General features: G+C 36.2%; 1 protein-coding gene across 4 annotated transcripts in view; it reads right to left on the bottom strand.

Moving 5' to 3' along the window:
* Positions 1 to 2402: 2402 nt before the first annotated feature.
* The window catches only part of LOC119070052 (glutamyl aminopeptidase), a 29677-nt gene continuing 9690 nt past the window's right edge, over positions 2403 to 22389 (bottom strand). For 2 of the 4 annotated variants that reach the window (XM_037174343.1, XM_037174344.1), the window contains exons 2-18: positions 15798 to 16662; positions 15538 to 15634; positions 15169 to 15472; positions 15079 to 15106; positions 14953 to 14954; positions 14773 to 14885; positions 6978 to 7005; positions 6880 to 6907; positions 6464 to 6823; positions 5933 to 6079; positions 3961 to 4043; positions 3775 to 3902; positions 3514 to 3714; positions 3366 to 3439; positions 3029 to 3304; positions 2736 to 2958; positions 2403 to 2667 (exon numbers count right to left, since the gene is read on the bottom strand). In XM_037174343.1, coding sequence (XP_037030238.1) covers positions 2524 to 2667; positions 2736 to 2958; positions 3029 to 3304; positions 3366 to 3439; positions 3514 to 3714; positions 3775 to 3902; positions 3961 to 4043; positions 5933 to 6079; positions 6464 to 6823; positions 6880 to 6907; positions 6978 to 7005; positions 14773 to 14885; positions 14953 to 14954; positions 15079 to 15106; positions 15169 to 15472; positions 15538 to 15634; positions 15798 to 16594 — 3033 coding nt within the window. In that variant the 5' untranslated portion in view covers positions 16595 to 16662 and the 3' untranslated portion in view covers positions 2403 to 2523. Of the gene's footprint in view, positions 2668 to 2735; positions 2959 to 3028; positions 3305 to 3365; positions 3440 to 3513; positions 3715 to 3774; positions 3903 to 3960; positions 4044 to 5932; positions 6080 to 6463; positions 6824 to 6879; positions 6908 to 6977; positions 7006 to 14772; positions 14886 to 14952; positions 14955 to 15078; positions 15107 to 15168; positions 15473 to 15537; positions 15638 to 15797; positions 16747 to 22389 lie in introns of all 4 variants that reach the window. The other 2 variants (XM_037174342.1, XM_037174345.1) reach the window with 2 other exon arrangements.

The raw sequence follows: 22389 nt of genomic DNA, 5'->3' as shown, positions 1-22389 counted from the left end.
ATATACAACACACACACACACACACGCGCGCACATACAAATTGGCTTTTATATGGCATTTGTATGGAGACTTTGGGGAGCTACAGCTCCCAAGATATGGGTTTTTTCCAACTTTTGAAAATTCCATTCTTATTTTTGGGCCATTATTAGCCTATAACCAAAATTTCAGGAAAATCTATAGAAACGTTTGGGAGTTGCTGGATCCACTTTTCCATAGGAACTAACTAAGTAACTAACCAAAGCACTTTGAACTAACTAACTAACGTAGGCGATTTGCATTATCTGAAAATTCGAGATTTTGCTTATTTTCATACAAACATCAATATTTCGAAGTTCAATATCTCGGCCAATTTTGAAGCTGCAGTAACGTATGATAGCTTGTTGAACTCGTATTGATGCCTAGATTCTAAATATCTAAGTTTGGGGGTCGTTGGAGTTAAGAGGGAGAACTTAAAAAGTTGCTGTAAATATGCTCCGGCGTCCTCAAAAAAATTTTGTTAAAACATTTTTGGTAGTGGAATTGCGTCACGCCCGCTTACTAACGTGCGGGCATGATTATCAAAATCCTCTCATCTAATCTACTCTGGTCCTAGCAACTTCTATTCTTCTTCTACTTTCTTCAGCGTAACGATCACCTGCAATACATTTTTGAGGAATATCTTCAATGGAAATTATACGCTCGTAAATATGCAAGAGTCTAACATGCACCATACTTAAATCAGTGGATGTGGGAAAACTGTAGGCCTACACCGACATACTGGGTCTCTATTCCTTAAAAACTACTCCTACGAATCTTCAATTGATTCGATGTATACGAAATCAAATTAGATCTGAGAAATAAATGTTGGTGTAGGTGCCAGCAGTCGACCCCAGCATTTATTCATTTCCAGAAAAATGCATCCATTCGTTCAATTGACCCATGCAATTGGTTTCGTAGCATTAAAACAATCCCCCGTAAAAATCTCCAATTTATTTTTAACAATTTCTAAGGAAAATATGAAATTCTGCAAAGATTACCAGCAGATATCAACCAGGAATATTGTAGGACGTAAATTGACATCTGGCATTTGTTTCAATTTAATTTTAAAATATTCTTGTTACTCCCATGTATGCTTACAAATGTATATATGTATATAAAGTTGCAGAGACTGAACACGATTTCCCTGAAAATATAATTTCATCTTTCCGAATGGATAATAGAATTTATTGTTCCAACGTTACGCGGATAAAAATGTCAAATGTAACATTCTCAAATACGAAAATAATAAAACCATATAATGCTGGTGCAGTAAGGTCAGACCTAAGAATAATAAACAATCCGATTAAAGCGCTTCGTTAGAACGATATAAGCACACACCAAACCTATCATGAAATACGTACACCTAGTAGGATACATGTATAAGTACATAGTCTTTCAAGAAGCAATTGAATGCAATTGTCCCTGACACCGACAAAGATTTATCTTTTCGAAAATTTAAGTCTTGTTGTCATACAAAGTCCTTTTAACTCTCTCAACTTTCTCTTCGGGATTAATTCCTTACAGTCATACATTGCGAAATATAGCTGAAGAAAACACGAAATTAAAATTAGCATACGTGCTTGTCCGGACTTTTTTTTTTGATGAATAGGCGTTCGGAACGAACATTAATGCCGGTAATCAAAATGTTCAAACAAAAAATAAGTTAGTTAATTTAGTCACAAATGACCATGAACACCGTGTGCTGCTACGAGTATGAAATCATCTTCCAGAAATCAATTTTGATGCCTCATGTGTTTTTCGAATTAATAGAGAAAACCGATTCCGGTGAATCAAGATCCATACCTAAACCATTCATTACTCCATCGATACCTTTCCTTCTTCTTTCGAATCCACCAAAATGTATCCATAAAATATCTTTAAACCCTAAATCCGATACAAATTAGACGATATACAACGTCAATTCAGACGTACAAAGCTTTCTTCTTCTCATTGCAATATTACAAATGGCACAACAAACCTAACAACCCATCTGAGTTCGTGCGAGGTTAAACGTATTAAAAGGAAAATCACTTTCTTCGTATGCAATACGAAAATCGTCTGGCCATACAAATGAAGTGTTGGAAAGCAACAACTGCCAATTGGATTTTAATGCACACTTCTTGTTTTCACGTCCCATCTAATAATACTGATTTACAGTCTGTCTTGTGAACACATTGCATATTTCAAGTTCTTTGCAGCACAGCACTCAACATACACATTTGTGGGCTGTGTAGGTGGCGGTTGGAGTTTTTTTAACGTCGCTTTTAATAAACAAAGCTTTTGTTGTACTTTTTCGCATTTTTTTTTTAAATTACCGCTGCGATGTCAAGTGTTTCTCGAGAGGTTGGTTATGCTTCCATTAATGGGGAAAAAAAGGCTCATTCGTTAGTTAAGAAAATTCTTCTTCAAAAAATATAATAACCAAAATATCGATTCAAAGATGCTTAGGTACACACACATCCACTAGATATCCCTAGTGGTTCTTCTTCAACGATTTGTCCCAATCTAAGCATTTTCATTCAACCACTGAGCAACACTCTCTTGATTATTCTCCAACCACTTGATACGATTAGTGATGTCTTCAATGGTCTGTCTACGAGCAGCCGCTCCAGCGCCCGCTTCTGGATACTTTACGAAAAATGCATTCACCTGGCAAAATGAAAAGTGACAATTTAACACCCATTTTTACACTTGCTTCACTCGAATGCCACACAAACCTCTTCCAATTTCGTTTTTGTACTGAATCTTCCACAGATCGACGGTATCATTCGTCCCAGATATCTTTCATTCAATCCGAAACGATTGACCATAAGTTCCCAATTGTCTCGCACATAGTCCCAAACAATGCTCTCACCGATTGGATTGGCCGCAATGTTTTGCATGCACGTGAAGTAGTCTTGTCCGCGAACATTGGATTCGTTCCATGCCAATGTAACGAATCTTTAAATTGAATTTTTGTTTTTTTTTATTCCATCTCCGATCATCTCTCATTGATTGAATGTTTTATTACTTAGACAGTTTTGCATGATCCTTGATAGCGGACAGACCGTACACGAGTTTCGCCTTTTCGGATGCATCCGCTTCTTGTTTATAGATGTTCCAAACTTGCTCCCATTTTTCGGCATTACCCACTGTTGCCATACCATAATAGTAAATGGTATTGCGGAGATCGGGGTCGGGGACAGTTCCATTGGACAGCCACATATTGAATTGATTTCCAGCTTCTTCCAAGCATTCTGGCAGTCCGACAGAACATGCAAAGTTCAACACTGTTGTGCGTAAATGACTGTGGGAAAAGGAATTAATTTCAGAAAATATTTTTGAATTTATCGATTAGAATGCAGTACTTTCTTAAGTGTTCACTATCGACCGTCCAACCAACAGTTGTGTACACTGCACGGATTAGGGTTTGAGCGAATTTCTGGAAATCAATTCAAAATGAAATCATTTACTGTGTGGACGAACGCAAACTGGCGTTCTGGGTTTGTGACTCACTCTGAAATTTTCTAACGGTTCCCCGTTAAGCCGATTCTTCAGATTCAACAAATTCGTAGAAGCAACTGACCACGGCACATATTGAGTTTCTGTTGCTAAGTAACTGGTCAAAGTCAAAGCCGTCTCATACGGAAGCAACGTAGCTTCTGCTAAACTGAACGCATCGTTTATCAAATGTGCCCGATCCGCAATCGAAAGTGTCTGAAATGTTAGGATGAAATCTAGTTTCTGCAATGCAAGTTTACCAAACGTGGAACATACCTCCGTTTCAGTCTGAAGTATGGATATCAGTGACGTCCACATTTCTTCCGGATAATTTACGCGATAATAGCCGAATTGATCTTTGTTAAATTTGATCCATCTTGGAGCGGATGGAAGATCAATTGTCACTGCAATGTAGACATTTTGTTAAAATTTTCTTTATTATACCGACTGTATATCTCTTACGTTGTGTATCGGCGTTATTAAACCAGTCGCGAGACAACGGATTGGTGTCGGTTTGGTATGTTATTGGTATGTACCATCGATAGCTGTGGATTATTGAAAACATTATGTGAGACACTTTAAGCTCAAAATACACCAGGCATCGAAAACGTGTTTCGACCAAATTTCCCTTTTAGAATTTTTGATAGGCATTACAGTTAGTAGTTGTCCTTGTCCCGAGCTTTATGTATGTGTTTACAGCCCGTTGCAATAACCATAACGTAAAAAAAGTTTGGATTCAACTTGGATTCAATTTACTTTACTTTGATGCTTAACGAAACAATATCAAAGAGAATTTTGATCGAAACGCGTTTTCGATGCCTCGTGTGTTTTGAGCTTTACGCTTTCCGAAAAAAAATTGATCGAAACTTCTCTACTTGGAAAAAATATTTTGAAAATCAAAAAGCTTCCTCCTTGACACGTCAAAAAAAAAGAAAATAAAAAAAAAAAATCTGGCAAGCAACGATACTTTCGACAGCACTTTTGCTATAAACATTTTCTAGATAACTTGCCGGACCAGGTGGGTCCAGGCGTGCGACTGAACCGTTTTGAAAAATTGACACTCCCTAGAACAGTTTCTTTTTGGACAGTCAAATGCTTCTTCTCAATGAGAAGTTCTCACGGCAAATTCAGTTTTTCGATCACCAAATAGATTTTTTTGATCAGAAAATTTACTTTTTGAGGACATTTTGTATCCTGGGACTTCGAATCACATATTGACTTTTGATAGTGTAAATCATTCGCGTTATAAGAATAATGAACTTTTCAATTTAAAAAAAACAAGGCATCAGAACAGTCGGAGCGTTTGCTGCGACTTAGCCCCGTACGACCCGTAATCCTATTTCGTCCGTAGCCATAATACGTCCGTAGCCGTAATACGCCCGGAACCCTAATACGTCTACAACCCTCTAATGCGTCTGTTACCAAAATGCAAGTCAAGTTGGGCATGGTCAAATTTACTGAAAGTGTTCATTTTTAAAATTACGAAAGCCCGTACGAAGTACCTCTCAAATAAAACCAACAATTTACGACATTATTTTAGAAACCCAAAATTTTTTGCCAACTTTCCATTGGGTATTCAATTACCTCTCAAATAAAACAAAAATTAGCAAAATCGGATGATATTTACTCGATTTATGTGCAAAAAACACTTAGGGCCGAGTAGCGGCCTTAGTCCAAGGGCCCAAATTTGAAACTTTTTTTGCCATCATTCTATTCGGCATTCAATTATCTCAGAAATGAAACAAAAACTAGCAAAATCGGATGAGATTTACTCGATTTATGTGCAAAAAACACTTAGGGCCGAGTAACGACCTTTGAGCCCTCCCAACAAGCCCGCGTTGCATCTTACCCAAAAAAAATGTTCAGCAACTTTGTTCTACTCGTCAATACCTTTCATTTGATATATCACAAGCAGCTATTGCATGCGTATTTCGGTAGATATCGTCGAAAGACTGAAAAACACCTATAGGGCCCTAACTCTGGAAGGGCCGACCCTACCATGTCCATTTTCGAACTTGACCTTACTTTTGTCGATACCAATCGGGGAAAAAAAGAATTTTGAAAAAAGGTTGTGATTTACTCAAGCTAGAGGGGTCACGGACAGACGGACAGACGGACATTTTTTTTATTGCGAATTCGTTATCTATGAACATAGACAAATGCTTTGCCCTTACCGTCTGCTTCCAATTCAACATGTTACAAACGGCATATTAATCTTATAAGCCCCCAGTACTTCGTACGGGGCTAAAAAACAGACATTTGTTGCCAAAGAATAATTTTGCTAGCCAGATACCATTGAACAAACGACCAAAATTGCTTTGAGAGAAAAAGTGTGGAAAATACTTAACGCCTAGATTAGCATAGCTCTAATCTTAATCTTATCTAAGAAAAAGGAAGTTAACCAACCAGACTGATTGTCACCTGTACAACTTACTTGTATTCAGATTCTGAAGTCGTCTCATTGGCGTTGTCAGGATTGGAGAAAAATCTTTTCTGCGTCAATCGATACTGCGTATCCGATACCTTTTCCACCGTCACAACAGGGAATCCCATTTGTTTAGTCCATGTGTTCATTATGTGTCTGAAAATGTTGACGATGTCAATTAAAAACAGAAAAACTGTAAAAGAACGAGAAATTTTGACGACTTTAAAAGAACAACCAGATTTCCCGGGAACAACTTAGATGCAAATTAAAGATTTTTTTTACATTTTTCATCGCAAAAAACGTTGCCGGAATCATCATCTAAAAGAAACATAACACCACAAACTGTCCGATGAAATGAACTCGAACCAACGACTCTATAGTAACTAGCCCTGCTAACGCATCGACCGAAACGGATTTTCACTTCTACTGTATGATGAAACTTTGGTGTTTGTACGTCGACAATGAAAACAACCTTCTTTCATGCCGTGCTCCGCGCTGATCTTACGTTTGGAAGTTTGTTAATCGAACGCCTCTACTTACTTAATATCAAATCCCAAGTTTAATTTGTCAATTTCAGTCAACAGATCATCCGTAACGGCATTGCCGAATGCATGATTGTTCAAGTAGTTTGTGACACTTTGACGGAACTGATTTTCACCAACGAAATCTTCCATCATTCGAATAACAGCCGCACCCTTGTTATACGTGATTGTGTCAAAAACTTCGGTAATTTGATCGGGTGTCTCAACCTTCTGCACAATCGGATGCGATGCTAGTGTTGCGTCCAGATTGAGGACAGGGTGCAAATCTTCAATAAGGAATTGTTCCAGCATTCCCCAGGTGGGCTCAGCCGCTTCACATCCCTTGTATTCAATGTAGCTGGCAAAGCCTTCATTTAGCCTATAAATATCGAAACATCAAAATCGATGACAGGAAACATTATCTTAGTGTTTTACCATAGTTCATCCCACCAGGCCATCGTAACTAAACGAGAGAGAGAAAAAAAACGGAAAGTTGAAAATTCACTCCAATTTTTAGAATCGTCGGTACTTACCAAGATTTCCAAACCACATGTGAGCCAACTGAAAGTAAATAAAAAGTTTTAGTAAAATATGAATGAATGATCTCGTCTTGCTGCACATCAATAACCTCTCTAGCAAACAAACTTCGTTCGGACGCTGTCAAAATACCACCTATTTCCTTTTTACCACCTTAATAAATGTAGTTAGGTTGCTAGAGGTTCTCTAGTAGAGAGGGTATTGTGCACACGTATTACCTGATTGGCAATCACAAAACTTCATAGTTACAGAGTGAATAAGACAGGGGTAGAGTAGTCTCCAGAAACCCTGGCTGTATATCAGAGACTATTTTCCTAAACTTTTAAATTTTCCACAAATTTTCCAAAAGGTTTTCCTGAAATATATTTTGGGAAAATTCAGGAAAGATGAGATGGTTAAAAAAACTCCCCGCTGTATTCAATATCTCGGCCGCAACACTTTAGCATGACAGTTGATGCTCGGAATAGGCTAACTGAAGGTCCTTCAAAGAAGATTATATTAACTCGTGACTCGTAACTATGTGAACTATGCAACTATGTACAGGTTAGGTTAGACATTTGCCGTTGTGTGAGACTTTCCCAAACTAACTGCTTAGTTTTGGATGTCCTCAGGTGGCAAAAACTTATTTTCTCAGGCTCAGCCTGATAGTGCTTTTGTCAACATATATTTTCACCTAATTAATGATGAAAGTGACAGAAACAACACGGAGCCATATACGGTCACGAGCTTTCGAACGTTTTGTTCATTTTTCAGTCAAACACATGTCTGTAAACAAAAAAGCACAATGAGGTCTGTCCAATTGCTCGTACATAAAGGACATGTACCGTTTGTATCGATAAAGTAATCATTAGCTTGCCAACATAATTCTGCATTTCAATATCTAATTAGAAAATACATTAGAACTTAGAATGGCATAAAAAGATGTCAGCTACAGGTGCAATTTTTCGAGACCAAGAGCCATAAGGCAAGAGTTCCTTTGAAGATTAGAATCGGGCTCAATAAGAGTCCCAACATGGAGCCCGAATTGATATTTATTTAGAGACATACCGTAGAACAACGTTTTGCTCAGAATAACATTCTTTATCGATAAAAAAATACACAATAAAACGCCAGTAGGCCCAGCAGTTCTGTTTCACCACTTTCTGAAGAATGGGAAATATCGCTTTTTATACAAGTCGATTACGGGAAAAGATTTAGCTGAAGACTAAGTTAAGCGGTTTTGAACTCTTTTTAGGTCCTAGCACTCGGATCAGAAGTCATTTTTTGGAACCTCCAGAAAAACTTTATTTTTGTTAAGAAAAGTTCGTGTCTAATTGCACAACGAAACTTAAGAGAAACATTTTGAGAGGGCGACGTACAAACAAGGTTCTGAAAGAATCATTTGATACTCTTGTTACTGAGCATACGGTATTTTTTACGTTGCGATTTGGCAACGGACCAAATGCAACACTGGAACTCACCCACAGCGCGAGGCTATTAATACTAAAGCGAGTCAAAAAGCAAACAAATAGAACCTTGCGTACAAACACGTCCGTTCTCGATGACGACCGAATTATTAAATTGGCCTTTTTAGTTGTTTCTATGTTTTTGATCTCAATCGATAACATTCGGATGGTATTGAAGAGAAACCAGAATTTTCGAGAATTTTTGGAGTTTTCAGCAATTCAATTCCCCAAAAATTTTCACTTAACTTAACTTAAAGATTGCAATTGTCCCCTCACAAATTTCCAAATTTACTGAACCTGATCCATCAAAAATACATGAAAATCAGTTCTTCTACATACGAAATGGCGACCAGAATTATCGCCCAGGGAATTATCGCCCAGACAGATTTTTTCAAAAATTAATTGGTATTATCACCCGGGGAATTATCGCCCAGGAACTATCACCCAGCTCGATGGGAATTATCACCCGGGGAATTTTCGCCCAGGAATTATCACCCAGGGAACTATCACCCAGGAATTATCACCCAGACTAAGTGGGAACTTTCACCCGGGGAATTATCGTCCAGGAATTATCACCCAGCTATCTGGTAATTATTCCCCAGCTAGTTAAAGGTGAGGAATTACGGCCCAGTAAATTTAGAATTATCACCCAGCTATTTGAAAATGAGGAATTATCGCCCAGTGAATTTGGAATTATCACCCAGCTATCTGAGATTGAGGAATTATCGCCCAGTGAACTTGGAATTATCACCCAGCTAACTGAAATTGAGGAATTATCGCCCAGAAATTTGTGTTCAAAGTATTACCGAGTCAGCAGTAACTTTTCAACTATGTTAAAAGATCTGTCAGATTTTCGATATACACATCTTTTACTCCTATTAATTTGGTAAAACATTATCTATAGTAGAGAAAGATAACTTCCTCAGTGTGTAAACTTTAATGCGAATTTACGTCTGATCTAATCAATTGTGCACCTTCTTGTGTTAATCTCATTCGACCTAATCGATTGTGCATCGTCTTAGGGGAATGCACATTTGATTAAATCGATTCACCTAAGACGATGCACAATCGATTGAATGAAACATTTAGGTTAACTAATTGTGCATCAACTTAGAAGCACCTACAATTAGTCTAGCAAATTGTGCATCATCTTAAACGGATGCACATTTAGTCTAACTAATTGTGCATCAACATAGAGTCATCAACATAGAGTCATCTACAATTAGTCTAGCAAATTGTGTATCATCTTAAACGGATGCACATTTAGTCTAACTAATTGTGCATCAACTTAGAGGCATCTACAATTAGTCTAGCAAATTGTGCATCATCTTAAACGGATGCACATTTAGTCTAACTAATTGTGCATCTACTTAGAGGCATCTACAATCAATCTTAGCAAATTGTGCATCATCTTAAACGGATGCACATTTAGTCTAACTAATTGTGCATCAACTTAGAGGCATCTACAAGCACTGCAGTTTACATGTTAGGGAATTCATCCTTTTACGAAATGCAACGAAAAGGAGCGTAGTTCGTCCCTACAGAATTCATCTTTTTACGATACTTCTAAGTTGATGCACAATTAGTTAGACTAATTGTAGATGCCTCTAAGTTGATGCACAATTAGTTAGACTAAATGTGCATCCATTTAAGATGATGCACAATTTGCTAGACTAATTGTAGGTGCTTCTAAGTTGATGCACAATTAGTTAAACTAAATGTGCATCCATTTAAGATGATGCACAATTTTCCAGACTAATTGTAGATGCCTCTAAGTTGATGCACAATTAGTTAGATTAATTGTAGATGCCTCTAAGTTGATGCACAATTAGTTAGACTAAATGTGCATCCATTTAAGATGATGCACAATTTGCTAGACTAATTGTAGGTGCTTCTAAGTTGATGCACAATTAGTTAAACTAAATGTGCATCCATTTAAGATGATGCACAATTTGCCAGACTAATTGTAGATGCCTCTAAGTTGATGCACAATTAGTTAGACTAATTGTAGATGTTTCTAAGTTGATGCACAATTAGTTAAACTTAATGTGCATCCATTTAAGATGATGCACAATTTGCTAGACTAGGTGCTTCTAAGTTGATGCACAATTAGTTAGACTAAATGTGCATCCATTTAAGATGATGCACAATTTGCTAGACTAGGTGCTTCTAAGTTGATGCACAATTAGTTAGACTAAATGTGCATCCATTTAAGATGATGCACAATTTGCCAGACTAATTGTAGATGCCTCTAAGTTGATGCACAATTAGTTAGACTAATTGTAGATGCTTCTAAGTTGATGTACAATTAGTTAAACTAAATGTGCATCCATTTAAGATGATGCACAATTTGCTAGACTAGGTGCTTCTAAGTTGATGCACAATTAGTTAAACTTAATGTGCATCCATTTAAGATGATGCACAATTTGCTAGACTAATTGTAGGTGCTTCTAAGTTGATGCACAATTAGTTAAACTAAATGTGCATCCATTTAAGATGATGCACAATTTGCTGGACTAATTGTAGGTGCTTCTAAGTTGATGCACAATTAGTTAGACTAAATGTGCATCCATTTAAGATGATGCACAATTTGCCAGACTAATTGTAGATGCCTCTAAGTTGATGCACAATTAGTTAGACTAAATGTGCATCCATTTAAGATGATGCACAATTTGCTGGACTAATTGTAGATGCCTCTAAGTTGATGCACAATTAGTTAGACTAATTGTAGATGCTTCTAAGTTGATGCACAATTAGTTAGACTAAATGTGCGTCCATTTAAGATGATGCACAATTTGCTAGACTAATTGTAGGTGCTTCTAAGTTGATGCACAATTAGTTAGACTAAATGTGCATACATTTAAGATGATGCACAATTTGCCAGACTAATTGTAGATGCCTCTAAGTTGATGCACAATTAGTTAGACTAAATGTGCATCCATTTAAGATGATGCACAATTTGCTGGACTAATTGTAGATGCCTCTAAGTTGATGCACAATTACTTAGACTAATTGTAGATGCTTCTAAGTTGATGCACAATTAGTTAAACTAAATGTGCATCCATTTAAGATGATGCACAATTTGCTAGACTAATTGTAGGTGCTTCTAAGTTGATGCACAATTAGTTAAACTATATGTGCATCCATTTAAGATGATGCACAATTTGCTGGACTAATTGTAGGTGCTTCTAAGTTGATGCACAATTAGTTAGACTAAATGTGCATCCATTTAAGATGATGCACAATTTGCCAGACTAATTGTAGATGCCTCTAAGTTGATGCACAATTAGTTAGACTAAATGTGCATCCATTTAAGATGATGCACAATTTGCTGGACTAATTGTAGATGCCTCTAAGTTGATGCACAATTAGTTAGACTAAATGTGCATCCATTTAAGATGATGCACAATTTGCTGGACTAATTGTAGATGCCTCTAAGTTGATGCACAATTACTTAGACTAAATGTGCATCCATTTAAGATGATGCACAATTTGCCAGACTAATTGTAGATGCCTCTAAGTTGATGCACAATTAGTTAGACTAAATGTGCATCCATTTAAGATGATGCACAATTTGCTGGACTAATTGTAGATGCCTCTAAGTTGATGCACAATTAGTTAGACTAATTGTAGATGCTTCTAAGTTGATGCACAATTAGTTAGACTAAATGTGCGTCCATTTAAGATGATGCACAATTTGCTAGACTAATTGTAGGTGCTTCTAAGTTGATGCACAATTAGTTAGACTAAATGTGCATACATTTAAGATGATGCACAATTTGCCAGACTAATTGTAGATGCCTCTAAGTTGATGCACAATTAGTTAGACTAAATGTGCATCCATTTAAGATGATGCACAATTTGCTAGACTAATTGTAGGTGCTTCTAAGTTGATGCACAATTAGTTAGACTAATTGTAGATGCTTCTAAGTTGATGCACAATTAGTTAAACTAAATGTGCATCCATTTAAGATGATGCACAATTTGCTAGACTAATTGTAGGTGCTTCTAAGTTGATGCACAATTAGTTAAACTATATGTGCATCCATTTAAGATGATGCACAATTTGCTGGACTAATTGTAGGTGCTTCTAAGTTGATGCACAATTAGTTAGACTAAATGTGCATCCATTTAAGATGATGCACAATTTGCCAGACTAATTGTAGATGCCTCTAAGTTGATGCACAATTAGTTAGACTAAATGTGCATCCATTTAAGATGATGCACAATTTGCTGGACTAATTGTAGATGCCTCTAAGTTGATGCACAATTAGTTAGACTAAATGTGCATCCATTTAAGATGATGCACAATTTGCTGGACTAATTGTAGATGCCTCTAAGTTGATGCACAATTACTTAGACTAATTGTAGATGCTTCTAAGTTGATGCACAATTAGTTAAACTAAATGTGCATCCATTTAAAATGATGCACAATTTGCTGGACTAATTGTAGGTGCTTCTAAGTTGATGCACAATTAGTTAAACTTAATGTGCATCCATTTAAGATGATGCACAATTTGCTAGACTAATTGTAGGTGCTTCTAAGTTGATGCACAATTAGTTAAACTAAATGTGCATCCATTTAAGATGATGCACAATTTGCCAGACTAATTGTAGATGCCTCTAAGTTGATGCACAATTAGTTAGACTAAATGTGCATCCATTTAAGATGATGCACAATTTGCTAGACTAATTGTAGGTGCTTCTAAGTTGATGCACAATTAGTTAGACTAAATGTGCATACATTTAAGATGATGCACAATTTGCCAGACTAATTGTAGATGCCTCTAAGTTGATGCACAATTAGTTAGACTAAATGTGCATCCATTTAAGATGATGCACAATTTGCTAGACTAATTGTAGGTGCTTCTAAGTTGATGCACAATTAGTTAGACTAAATGTGCATACATTTAAGATGATGCACAATTTGCCAGACTAATTGTAGATGCCTCTAAGTTGATGCACAATTAGTTAGACTAATTGTAGATGCCTCTAAGTTGATACACAATTAGTTAGACTAAATGTGCATCCATTTAAGATGATGCACAATTTGCTGGACTAATTTTAGATGCCTCTAAGTTGATGCACAATTAGTTAGACTAATTGTAGATGCTTCTAAGTTGATGCACAATTAGTTAAACTTAATGTGCATCCATTTAAGATGATGCACAATTTGCTAGACTAGGTGCTTCTAAGTTGATGCACAATTAGTTAGACTAAATGTGCATCCATTTAAGATGATGCACAATTTGCTAGACTAGGTGCTTCTAAGTTGATGCACAATTAGTTAGACTAAATGTGCATCCATTTAAGATGATGCACAATTTGCCAGACTAATTGTAGATGCCTCTAGGTTGATGCACAATTAGTTAGACTAAATGTGCATCCATTTAAGATAATGCACAATTTGCTAGACTAATTGTAGATGCCTCTAAGATGATGCACAATTTGCTAGACTAATTGTAGGTGCTTCTAAGTTGATGCACAATTAGTTAACCTAAATGTTTCATTCAATCGATTGTGCATCGTCTTAGGTGAATCGATTGAATCAAATGTGCATTCCCCTAAGACGATGCACAATCGATTAGGTCGAATGAGATTAACACAAGAAGGTGCACAATCGATTGAATCAAATGTGCATTCCCCTAAGACGATGCACAATCGATTAGGTCGAATGAGATTAACACAAGAAGGTGCACAATTGATTAGATCAGACGTAAATTCGCATTAAAGTTTACACACTGAGGAAGTTATCTCAGATAGATAATTATAGATAATGTTTTACCAAATTAATAGGAGTAAAAGATGTGTATTGTGTATATCGAAAATGTGATAAATCTTTTAACATAGTTGAAAAGTTACTGCTGACTCGGTAATACTTTGAACACAAATTTCTGGGCGATAATTCCTCAATCTCAGATAGCTGGGTGATAATTCCAAATTCACTGGGCAATAATTCCCCAATTTCAAATAGCTGGGTGATAATTCTAAATTTACTGGGCCGTAATTCCTCAGCTTTAACTAGCTGGGGAATAATTATCAGATAGCTGGGTGATAATTCCTGGGCGATAATTCCCCGGGTGAAAGTTCCCAGTTAGTCTGGGTGATAATTCCTGGGTGATAGTTCCCTGGGTGATAATTCCTATCGAGCTCGGTGATAATTCCTGGGCGAAAATTCCCCGGGTGATAATTCCCATCGAGCTGGGTGATAGTTACTGGGCGATAATTCCCCGGGTGATAATACCAATTAATTTTTGAAAAAATCTGTCTGGGCGATAATTCCCTGGGCGATAATACCCGTCACCTACGAAATCACATCGTCTGATGGGGCTACAATACAACTTACCTCGTGAGCAATTACCGTTGCCACTCTTTGCTTGTTCGCCGTCGAACTGATCCCACTTTCATACAGCAAAGCGGTTTCTCTGAACGTCACCAGACCCCAATGTTCCATAGCACCTGTTTCAAATTTTGCAAAATGAAATTTTAATTGACTGGATAGGGAAACGAGGAAATTCGATCTTACCGCTGTTGAATAGAAACGAATTTGTGTGCCGATTAATTTAGCAATAAATGCGGTCGAAGAATGAAATATAAGAAGTCGACAGAATGTTAATACAAGAAATTCGTAACGCATAAAAAGAGACCCTACCTCACAAAGTCGGGAATCGCGGCCATATCTGAAATGGTTTTTTTTTCGTTATATTGACCGATGCACTCGACATTCCAATTATTAACTTACCAAGTTTTGGCAATGGATAATCCACGTTAAAGTATTCAATGTAGAACCGTGTTATGTTTACACCGGTGACTAGCGGATACTCAGTCTTACTTAATTGTGCCGGCGTTGAGAATACTCTCATTTCCAAGCCTGGTTGTACGATAGCGCTGTTGACAGCAAAGTCCGACACAATGAAACAGGCCAAATAGGAACTCATTTTCACACTTTCCTGGAAGCGGACAGATGTCGTTCCATTTCCATGATCTGTGGTGTTTGCTACCGGCATATTCGATAGAGCGTGGTATCCATTACCAGTTGGTATTTCCTGTATAATGAAACGATTTGAGCACTACATGAACCGGGTAGGAAATTCTAAATCAATCACTTTACCAGAGTAATCGTGTAATTTGCTTTCATTGCCGGCTCATCGAAACAAGGAAACGCTTGTCGTGCATAGGTCGGCTCAAATTTAGATGTAGCAATGGCTCTGGAAACAAATATAAACAAAATTATGCAACGGTTGAGTGGCTGTAGGTAGCGGAAGAAATAGAGAGATTGATAGAGCCCATGGTATAGTTTAAAGTCTAATGATGGAAATTAGTTCATCAACTAATGAAACTGCAGTCATTCAGTTCGATTGATTTTGTTACCTGGACTCATTGTTTGTCGGATTGATGTAGGTGCTCTGATAGAATCCAACAATTCGATTTTCAAGACTTCCATTAAAGGTTAGTCCCAAAACATAATCACCCAATGCCAATGGCTTCGGCACCTCGGTAACCCAATATTGATATTTCGGGTAAGCAAATGCATGAGCGATGGTAATGTTACTCCGATCACCAGTCGTCGCATTTTTGCTTTCCAACAATGTCTTTGTTATTGCCAATGTATGGGCATGAACGGCAATATACGAAATGGGTTGAACGACCGACAAATGAATGTCAACATTTCCCGAAAATGTTTTTGTTTTCAGATCCGGTTTTAATGTCAACTCGTACAGAATCGGTTTAATCTCTTTTGGCAGTCTCCACGAGAGTTGGTCAATTATTTTCGACATTTTTGGCACATTCATTGTCATACGACTTAATTGTTCGATATCACTATCCGAATGGTTATTTGTTACACTGTTTCGCAGTGTTGTTTTCAAGATAATTTTTTTATCATTAGCATTAGCAGTACTTAAAATACTATCACTTAACGACGCTATCACATCAACAACCGGTCGTCGATCAGCAGACTTTGACAGACTCTTACCGACTAACACTAACGAAGTAATCAAACAACCACACAAAATCAACAGAAACAAACAGGCGCCACACAGCGACAGAGTGACGAACGAACGACGATTCCGAAGCTTTTGCTCTTGCATTATGGTTTTGGGACGAACTAAATTGTGTGCACTTTGCTGGCCGATCGCCGTGATGGTATTGTTCTTCGGCTTAGTCATTTATGTTTATGATTCACTGGATTTATCTCATTTAATTCACATAATTGATTCACATTCGTCACGTTGCACTATAATGGATTATTGTAAAATGTTATTGCGATTGATTTGCTGGTTTCATTCATTTAGCCTCCATTCAGTATGTATCTCTCTCTCTATATTATTAGATTATTGTATAGATAGTAAGTTATTATAGGTACTCATTCAGTGTGTTAACTGCGTGAAACATCTGTTATTAATACTATATCTGCAATTTATAGAGCAGTCGGTATAAACGAAAATATTTGAATTTTACTTTAGAGATGAGTGTCATCGGTTCATACAAAATATAAGTAGGTCTAGGTATCATATGTGATGAATGACAATTTTTAAATGTTTTTTCTACATCAGTTAATAGTCACTTAAAAATGTGGAGTATTAAGTTGCAGCAACGCACTTCAAGCAAAAGTGATCATAGTTGACAGCTGCCAAATAGAGTACTATTTTGTATGAAATGGTTTTTTACAGTGTTGTACAGTTGTGTGAAACACTGTCAAGTTTCAGTACCCTATTTAGAGTACCACTCATGCTTGAAGTGCGTTGGTTGCAGTGTTCATTGAAAAATGCTCAACGATCAACATAATAATTAATTACGATGTTCATATAGTTTTTTTGCACTAGTGCGATGTCGATTCACCTTTAAGCATAATAAGTAAGAAACAACATTTTTCCTGAATGGCGTGGGAAATAAGCGACGAAGTCGCAATATTTCGACACTGGTCAGGACTAATAAATGATGACATTACTGCCTTACATAAAACGTTGAATGAAACACGGTACATAATTGAAATATTTCATCACGCGCTGTTTTGTGAGCCTCGGCTTCGCCTCGGATTCACAATTTAACAAGTAGTTATGAAACATTTCTTGATAGTTATCATAATGCATCATAATGTGCAAAATTTGCAAACGTTAGATGCTGTATGCATAAATCGTTGTATGAATCTCGGAGCAAAGAAGTTTATTAGACTCATAATTACAAATATAGAGTCTAATAAAGCACTTTATACTCGATGTCATAAATAACCATTACGAAACACGGTGCATAATTGAAATATTTCATCAGACGCTGTTTTGTGATGAAATATTTCAATTGTTGTGAACCCGAGGCGAAACCGATGCTCACAACACATCGTGTGATGAAATATTTCAATTATGCACCGTCTCTCATTAATAACTATAGTTATATATTATGCATTCACTGAGCGAATTCCATACCTACGCTGCCTGTGTGCAATGTCATATGAACCAGTTTAATTTCATCTAAAAATCAGTGCGAAAAAAATTATCGACTGGATGGCGATTTTCAACCCGAGGCGAAGCCGAGGTTGACAAGACATCGTGTGAGATAAAATACCTTCATATAATTCTAGTTACAGAAATAACTATTATGATACTGTGTATCTAATCGGGTTTTGTTTAGTCTGTCCTATAGTGAAAGGAAAGGGTGGAAAATGTACCTACCAAAAACATTTTGATTACTATGAAAGATTTTGAAAGATTACTATCAAGTAAACGTATGTAATGAACAAAACCAAAATACTGATTATTAATTGAGCCGATAATTTCTAGTTTTGGTGAAATTTTGTTTAATTTTCGGGAAGCAAGCTGGTGGAAAGTGATAGCACAAAATTGTCTTTAAATAATCAATTCCGCTGATCGATTACGACTTTCAGGTGTCCCATAAAATAAAAATTCACATCGACGCGGCCCAATAAATTTATTCTCATCAAACCGAATTCTGAATTTATTATACAAAAAACAAAAAAATTCCGACCTTTTCACATTTTGAGTCATGAGTCATTGCAAGTACAGTTGAAATGTTGTTTGATAATTTAAAGTGTTCCCGAGTCGTATAATTTTCATAGAAATTACATGCATAGAATCGGAGAATATGAAACTTTTTACATTATAAATTCCCCATTATTATTTATTTGAACAAAATTCTTGCGCGTTAAACGAATATATGAATGGGAGACATTGAATACGGAACCGTAAATCGCAAACATTTTGTTTGGACGTTCATGACTGATTATTATGTTAAAATTGAAGAACAACCTATAATCAGTATGCAGTACGTATGGTGATGTTAAAATGTTTACTTTTGTATCGATTATGTATCTGGGTTATTTATAGTTAACTTTTTCTTTGTTTTTTGTTTTTTTTTTTTTTCGTTCAAAGTAACATCAGTCGTTATGGATTTAAAAACTGTTCTCTCTCAATAAAGTAAATAAATTGCTCATCTTTGTGAGTTCTAAGACAATGTGTGCATCTATATTGTTTTGATCTGAAGTCCGATCTAACTTGCTTTTAAAGCAATGCTTTAATTTTATATTCAATTGTTGTGCACGATTCGCAAGTTTTTTTTTTCCTCGAGTACACAAAGAAAAGTCTTAGATTAAAATATTTTTCAATTTCTCGAAATTATAAAAAAAAACTGTTGACAAAGCATTTGACTAGACGAGCATTTGTTAAGCATATTATTGTATGTCCACGACATTTTTATAAATGGCTCTCTCTATCACAAACGGATTCAATTTCTAATATTGAAGTATCCCGGATCTTCAATCAAACTCCCACTAACATGTCATTGTTATTGATTTTTAGGCGGTTACAGCACATACCACGACTGTAATGAGATGAGACTTTTTCTAAATCAAAAAAATTGATTTAAGACAACAAATACACCACGGTGTTTCCAATGCATTCTTTGTTCAACAAATACAAATGTACAAGTAAAAGAGGATACAACAGCTGCCGCTAAATTGTATCTTCGGTTTAATCCACCAAAATAGTTGAGAATAAATTTGTTTAACCTTTAAATTGGTCCACATGACTTTGTATTCCGAAGCTATGCAAATTATGCATACAAGCTAACAATTAAGCAAATGTTAACGAAGGTTTGTTTTGTACTCAATCATATATTACTTTACGTACTAGTCTATTATATATCTCATTCGCTGCTGATGATCCAAATACAGTTGTAAACTCAAAAAGAGGCACATCTTAAGCAGCTAAAGCTGCTTAACCATCATCCTAGGTTTTTTTCGTGAGTTAGATAAATCGTTTGTGAAAAACTTTAATGCAGACACTTTTGCATTACTGACTCAGTGCAGAAACTACAGTTTGCATAATCTGTTTAAATTAATCCTTCAATACTTATAATCTACTTTTGGGTAGGACCTTTGGCGATTTTACATAAAAATAAAATTCAATCCATCATCACGGCGACGCTAATCATCAGCAATAATTATCATTAGATCTAGTGTGTCACCCGCGTTTCTTTCTTTGGATAACCGCTCCATAATTTAGAGTCCTAACCATTAACAACGTTTTACATAGTGACTCCGTTGAACATTGAAAATGAAAGAGAAAATGGACACACGAAGGCCATGATTCTTTCTTTTAAAAAATTGGCTGAAAATTCTTAATCTTCGGAAAATTGGTTCAAGAAGTTTTACACTAATAGCCGATGCGATTCCTTCGCCATGTAACGGGGTAACGTGGCCATTTATTTAAGATCCGTTCGAACGTCGCAAAAGATTATTTAAAATTTAGATCAATCCACGAAACCATCTATTTGTTCCAGATTTACAAAGGCAAAACTGCTTTCCTATAACAATTCGTAAAAGGATGAATTCAGTTGAACCAAAGCAAATATTTCACTTTAAAATTATTGAAAGTGTAGTAAAATAGATGGTGTCAAACAATTTGCAATCGTCATAGCGATCCCATGTAATCGATGTACAGCAAATTACCGTAAAAATTTGATGTTTTTTTTACATTAGATTTAAAAATTAGAAATTTTAATTTTGTGTATGTCAACTTAAACGTATTGAATGGCAAAACAGTAAAGCAATCAATCAGTATCCTGTTGCATGTGAACTTATGAACTTTTTCGAATTTTAGCGCTCACAAAAAACAAACGATTTGTTGCAGTACTGCCATTTTGACGTATTGAGAAAGCGAAATGAAAAACATTGTTGATGTTTACAAAATGGTTCGTTGTATTAATGGAATTCTGTAAGAGTTGAAATCAAAACTCGAATATTTTAATATAAAATATTTAGTGTTTGATGACGAAATGTTGTGGAATTGATAGGTTTTATCTTTAAGCAGGTAATTTAATTCATAAACATGCATCGAAAGATGCACTGATTGAAATTTTCGAATTCTTTTAGGAAAATGATCCGGCATCAACTGTTTACATTAGATTAGATCAGATTATTGACGGTCCAAACTTTGGGAAATAGATTTTTGTCTTAGAATCGATGCGTTATGATGATATTGTTGTATACAAAATCCAAGCGACATAAAGATCTCTACTGTAAAATGAAATTTTGGTGCAGCACATTGAGACTCTTGGAACATCGAGTGACTTAAAATCTCAAATCGGTCTACTGACCTCGGCCATCAAAAAGTTGTTCTGGGACCCCCCTCAACTTTCTTGTGTGAACCTTTTCTCCCAAGAAACCAAAACTCTACGACGCCATCTTGTCGCCGTACCAACGTCGAAGTTGTTGCTATGTTTTGGCACATTTTTCGACATTTCTCAAAAACGCTTCCGACGATTTTGCACATCAATCGATAGGTATTTCCAGTGGCTATCGATTGATGTACATATCATCATATCATCAAAAAATCCATCGACAAATTTTGGAGAAAATCGAGAAAAACTGTCAGAAAAAGCAGTCTTTTGCTATTTGCGGCAGCTCACAGGCTTCTGGCGGCTCTCAAATGTGTTCTATTGGAAGCGCCGACCTCAAAAACCCTTTAGACGCAACTATCACGCCAATCCATTGATTTTACGCGAAATGACAGCTATTTTAACTTTCAAAAATTCCGACTTTGAAGCCACCTAGCGGCCAAGCGACGCATAAAAAAACATTTTGACACACATTTCCTGAATCAGCATTAAAAGCACTACCGAAACCAATGATAAAATCATTAGGTCCGAGGTACGGCCTCAGTCCTAACCTAGGTCCGAACTCGACTTTTTCCCATCTCTCCAACCTAAAAAACACTCCTACCTACTTTTTAGATTTTTAAAAAGGACGATGCCCTTCGGGCATTGTTTTTTAGATTGTTGGAAAGTCATGTATTAGGAGCGCAGCGCTTCGCGCTGCGCGCTCAATAAATTTTTAAGACATAGAGGTTCAACAAGTCATTCCAAACAATGTTTGGCTAAAAATTCTATCTTGTTCTGTTAAAGTTAAATCAAAACTTCATCCGAAACTTATATCTCTCTCTGTACTTTATGTCCTATCTCCGTCAATCAAAACCGATCCTCCAAACTGGAACTTTTCTTTATGAAGTAAATTCTATAAATTCGCAGAGCAATGAACTGCGTATTTTTTCTCGTAAAATCAAAAATGGTTTCGGTAATAATAGTCTTCAGACAATAGCAATGACCCAATTTGAAAATGTCTCTTTCAGTTTGTGTGTATACCGTTTGAATTGGTAATTTTTTATTTAAAAATATTTCCAATGTAATTCGTTCGGAATGACTTCCATAAAAGAAATTTAACCAAAGAAAAACAACCAAACAAATAATTTTTGAAATTAAAAATAATAATTTCATTCAACACGTGTCCGCGTTTATGATCATTATCGTCAATGGTAAATTTCAGCGAAAACGTGATGAAACATACCAATAAACAAAAAAAAATTTCTTCTCCTCTACAATGGGATCACCTGAATGGTGTTGAAGTTGAAAAGAATAAAAATTCAGCAATGGGAAACCGTTAACTACATTTCAT

This window comes from Bradysia coprophila (genome assembly GCF_014529535.1).
Source record: "Bradysia coprophila strain Holo2 chromosome X unlocalized genomic scaffold, BU_Bcop_v1 contig_45, whole genome shotgun sequence".
In the NCBI taxonomy this organism is placed as follows: Eukaryota; Metazoa; Arthropoda; class Insecta; order Diptera; family Sciaridae; genus Bradysia; species Bradysia coprophila.
This window is presented reverse-complemented; position numbering and strand designations above follow the sequence as displayed.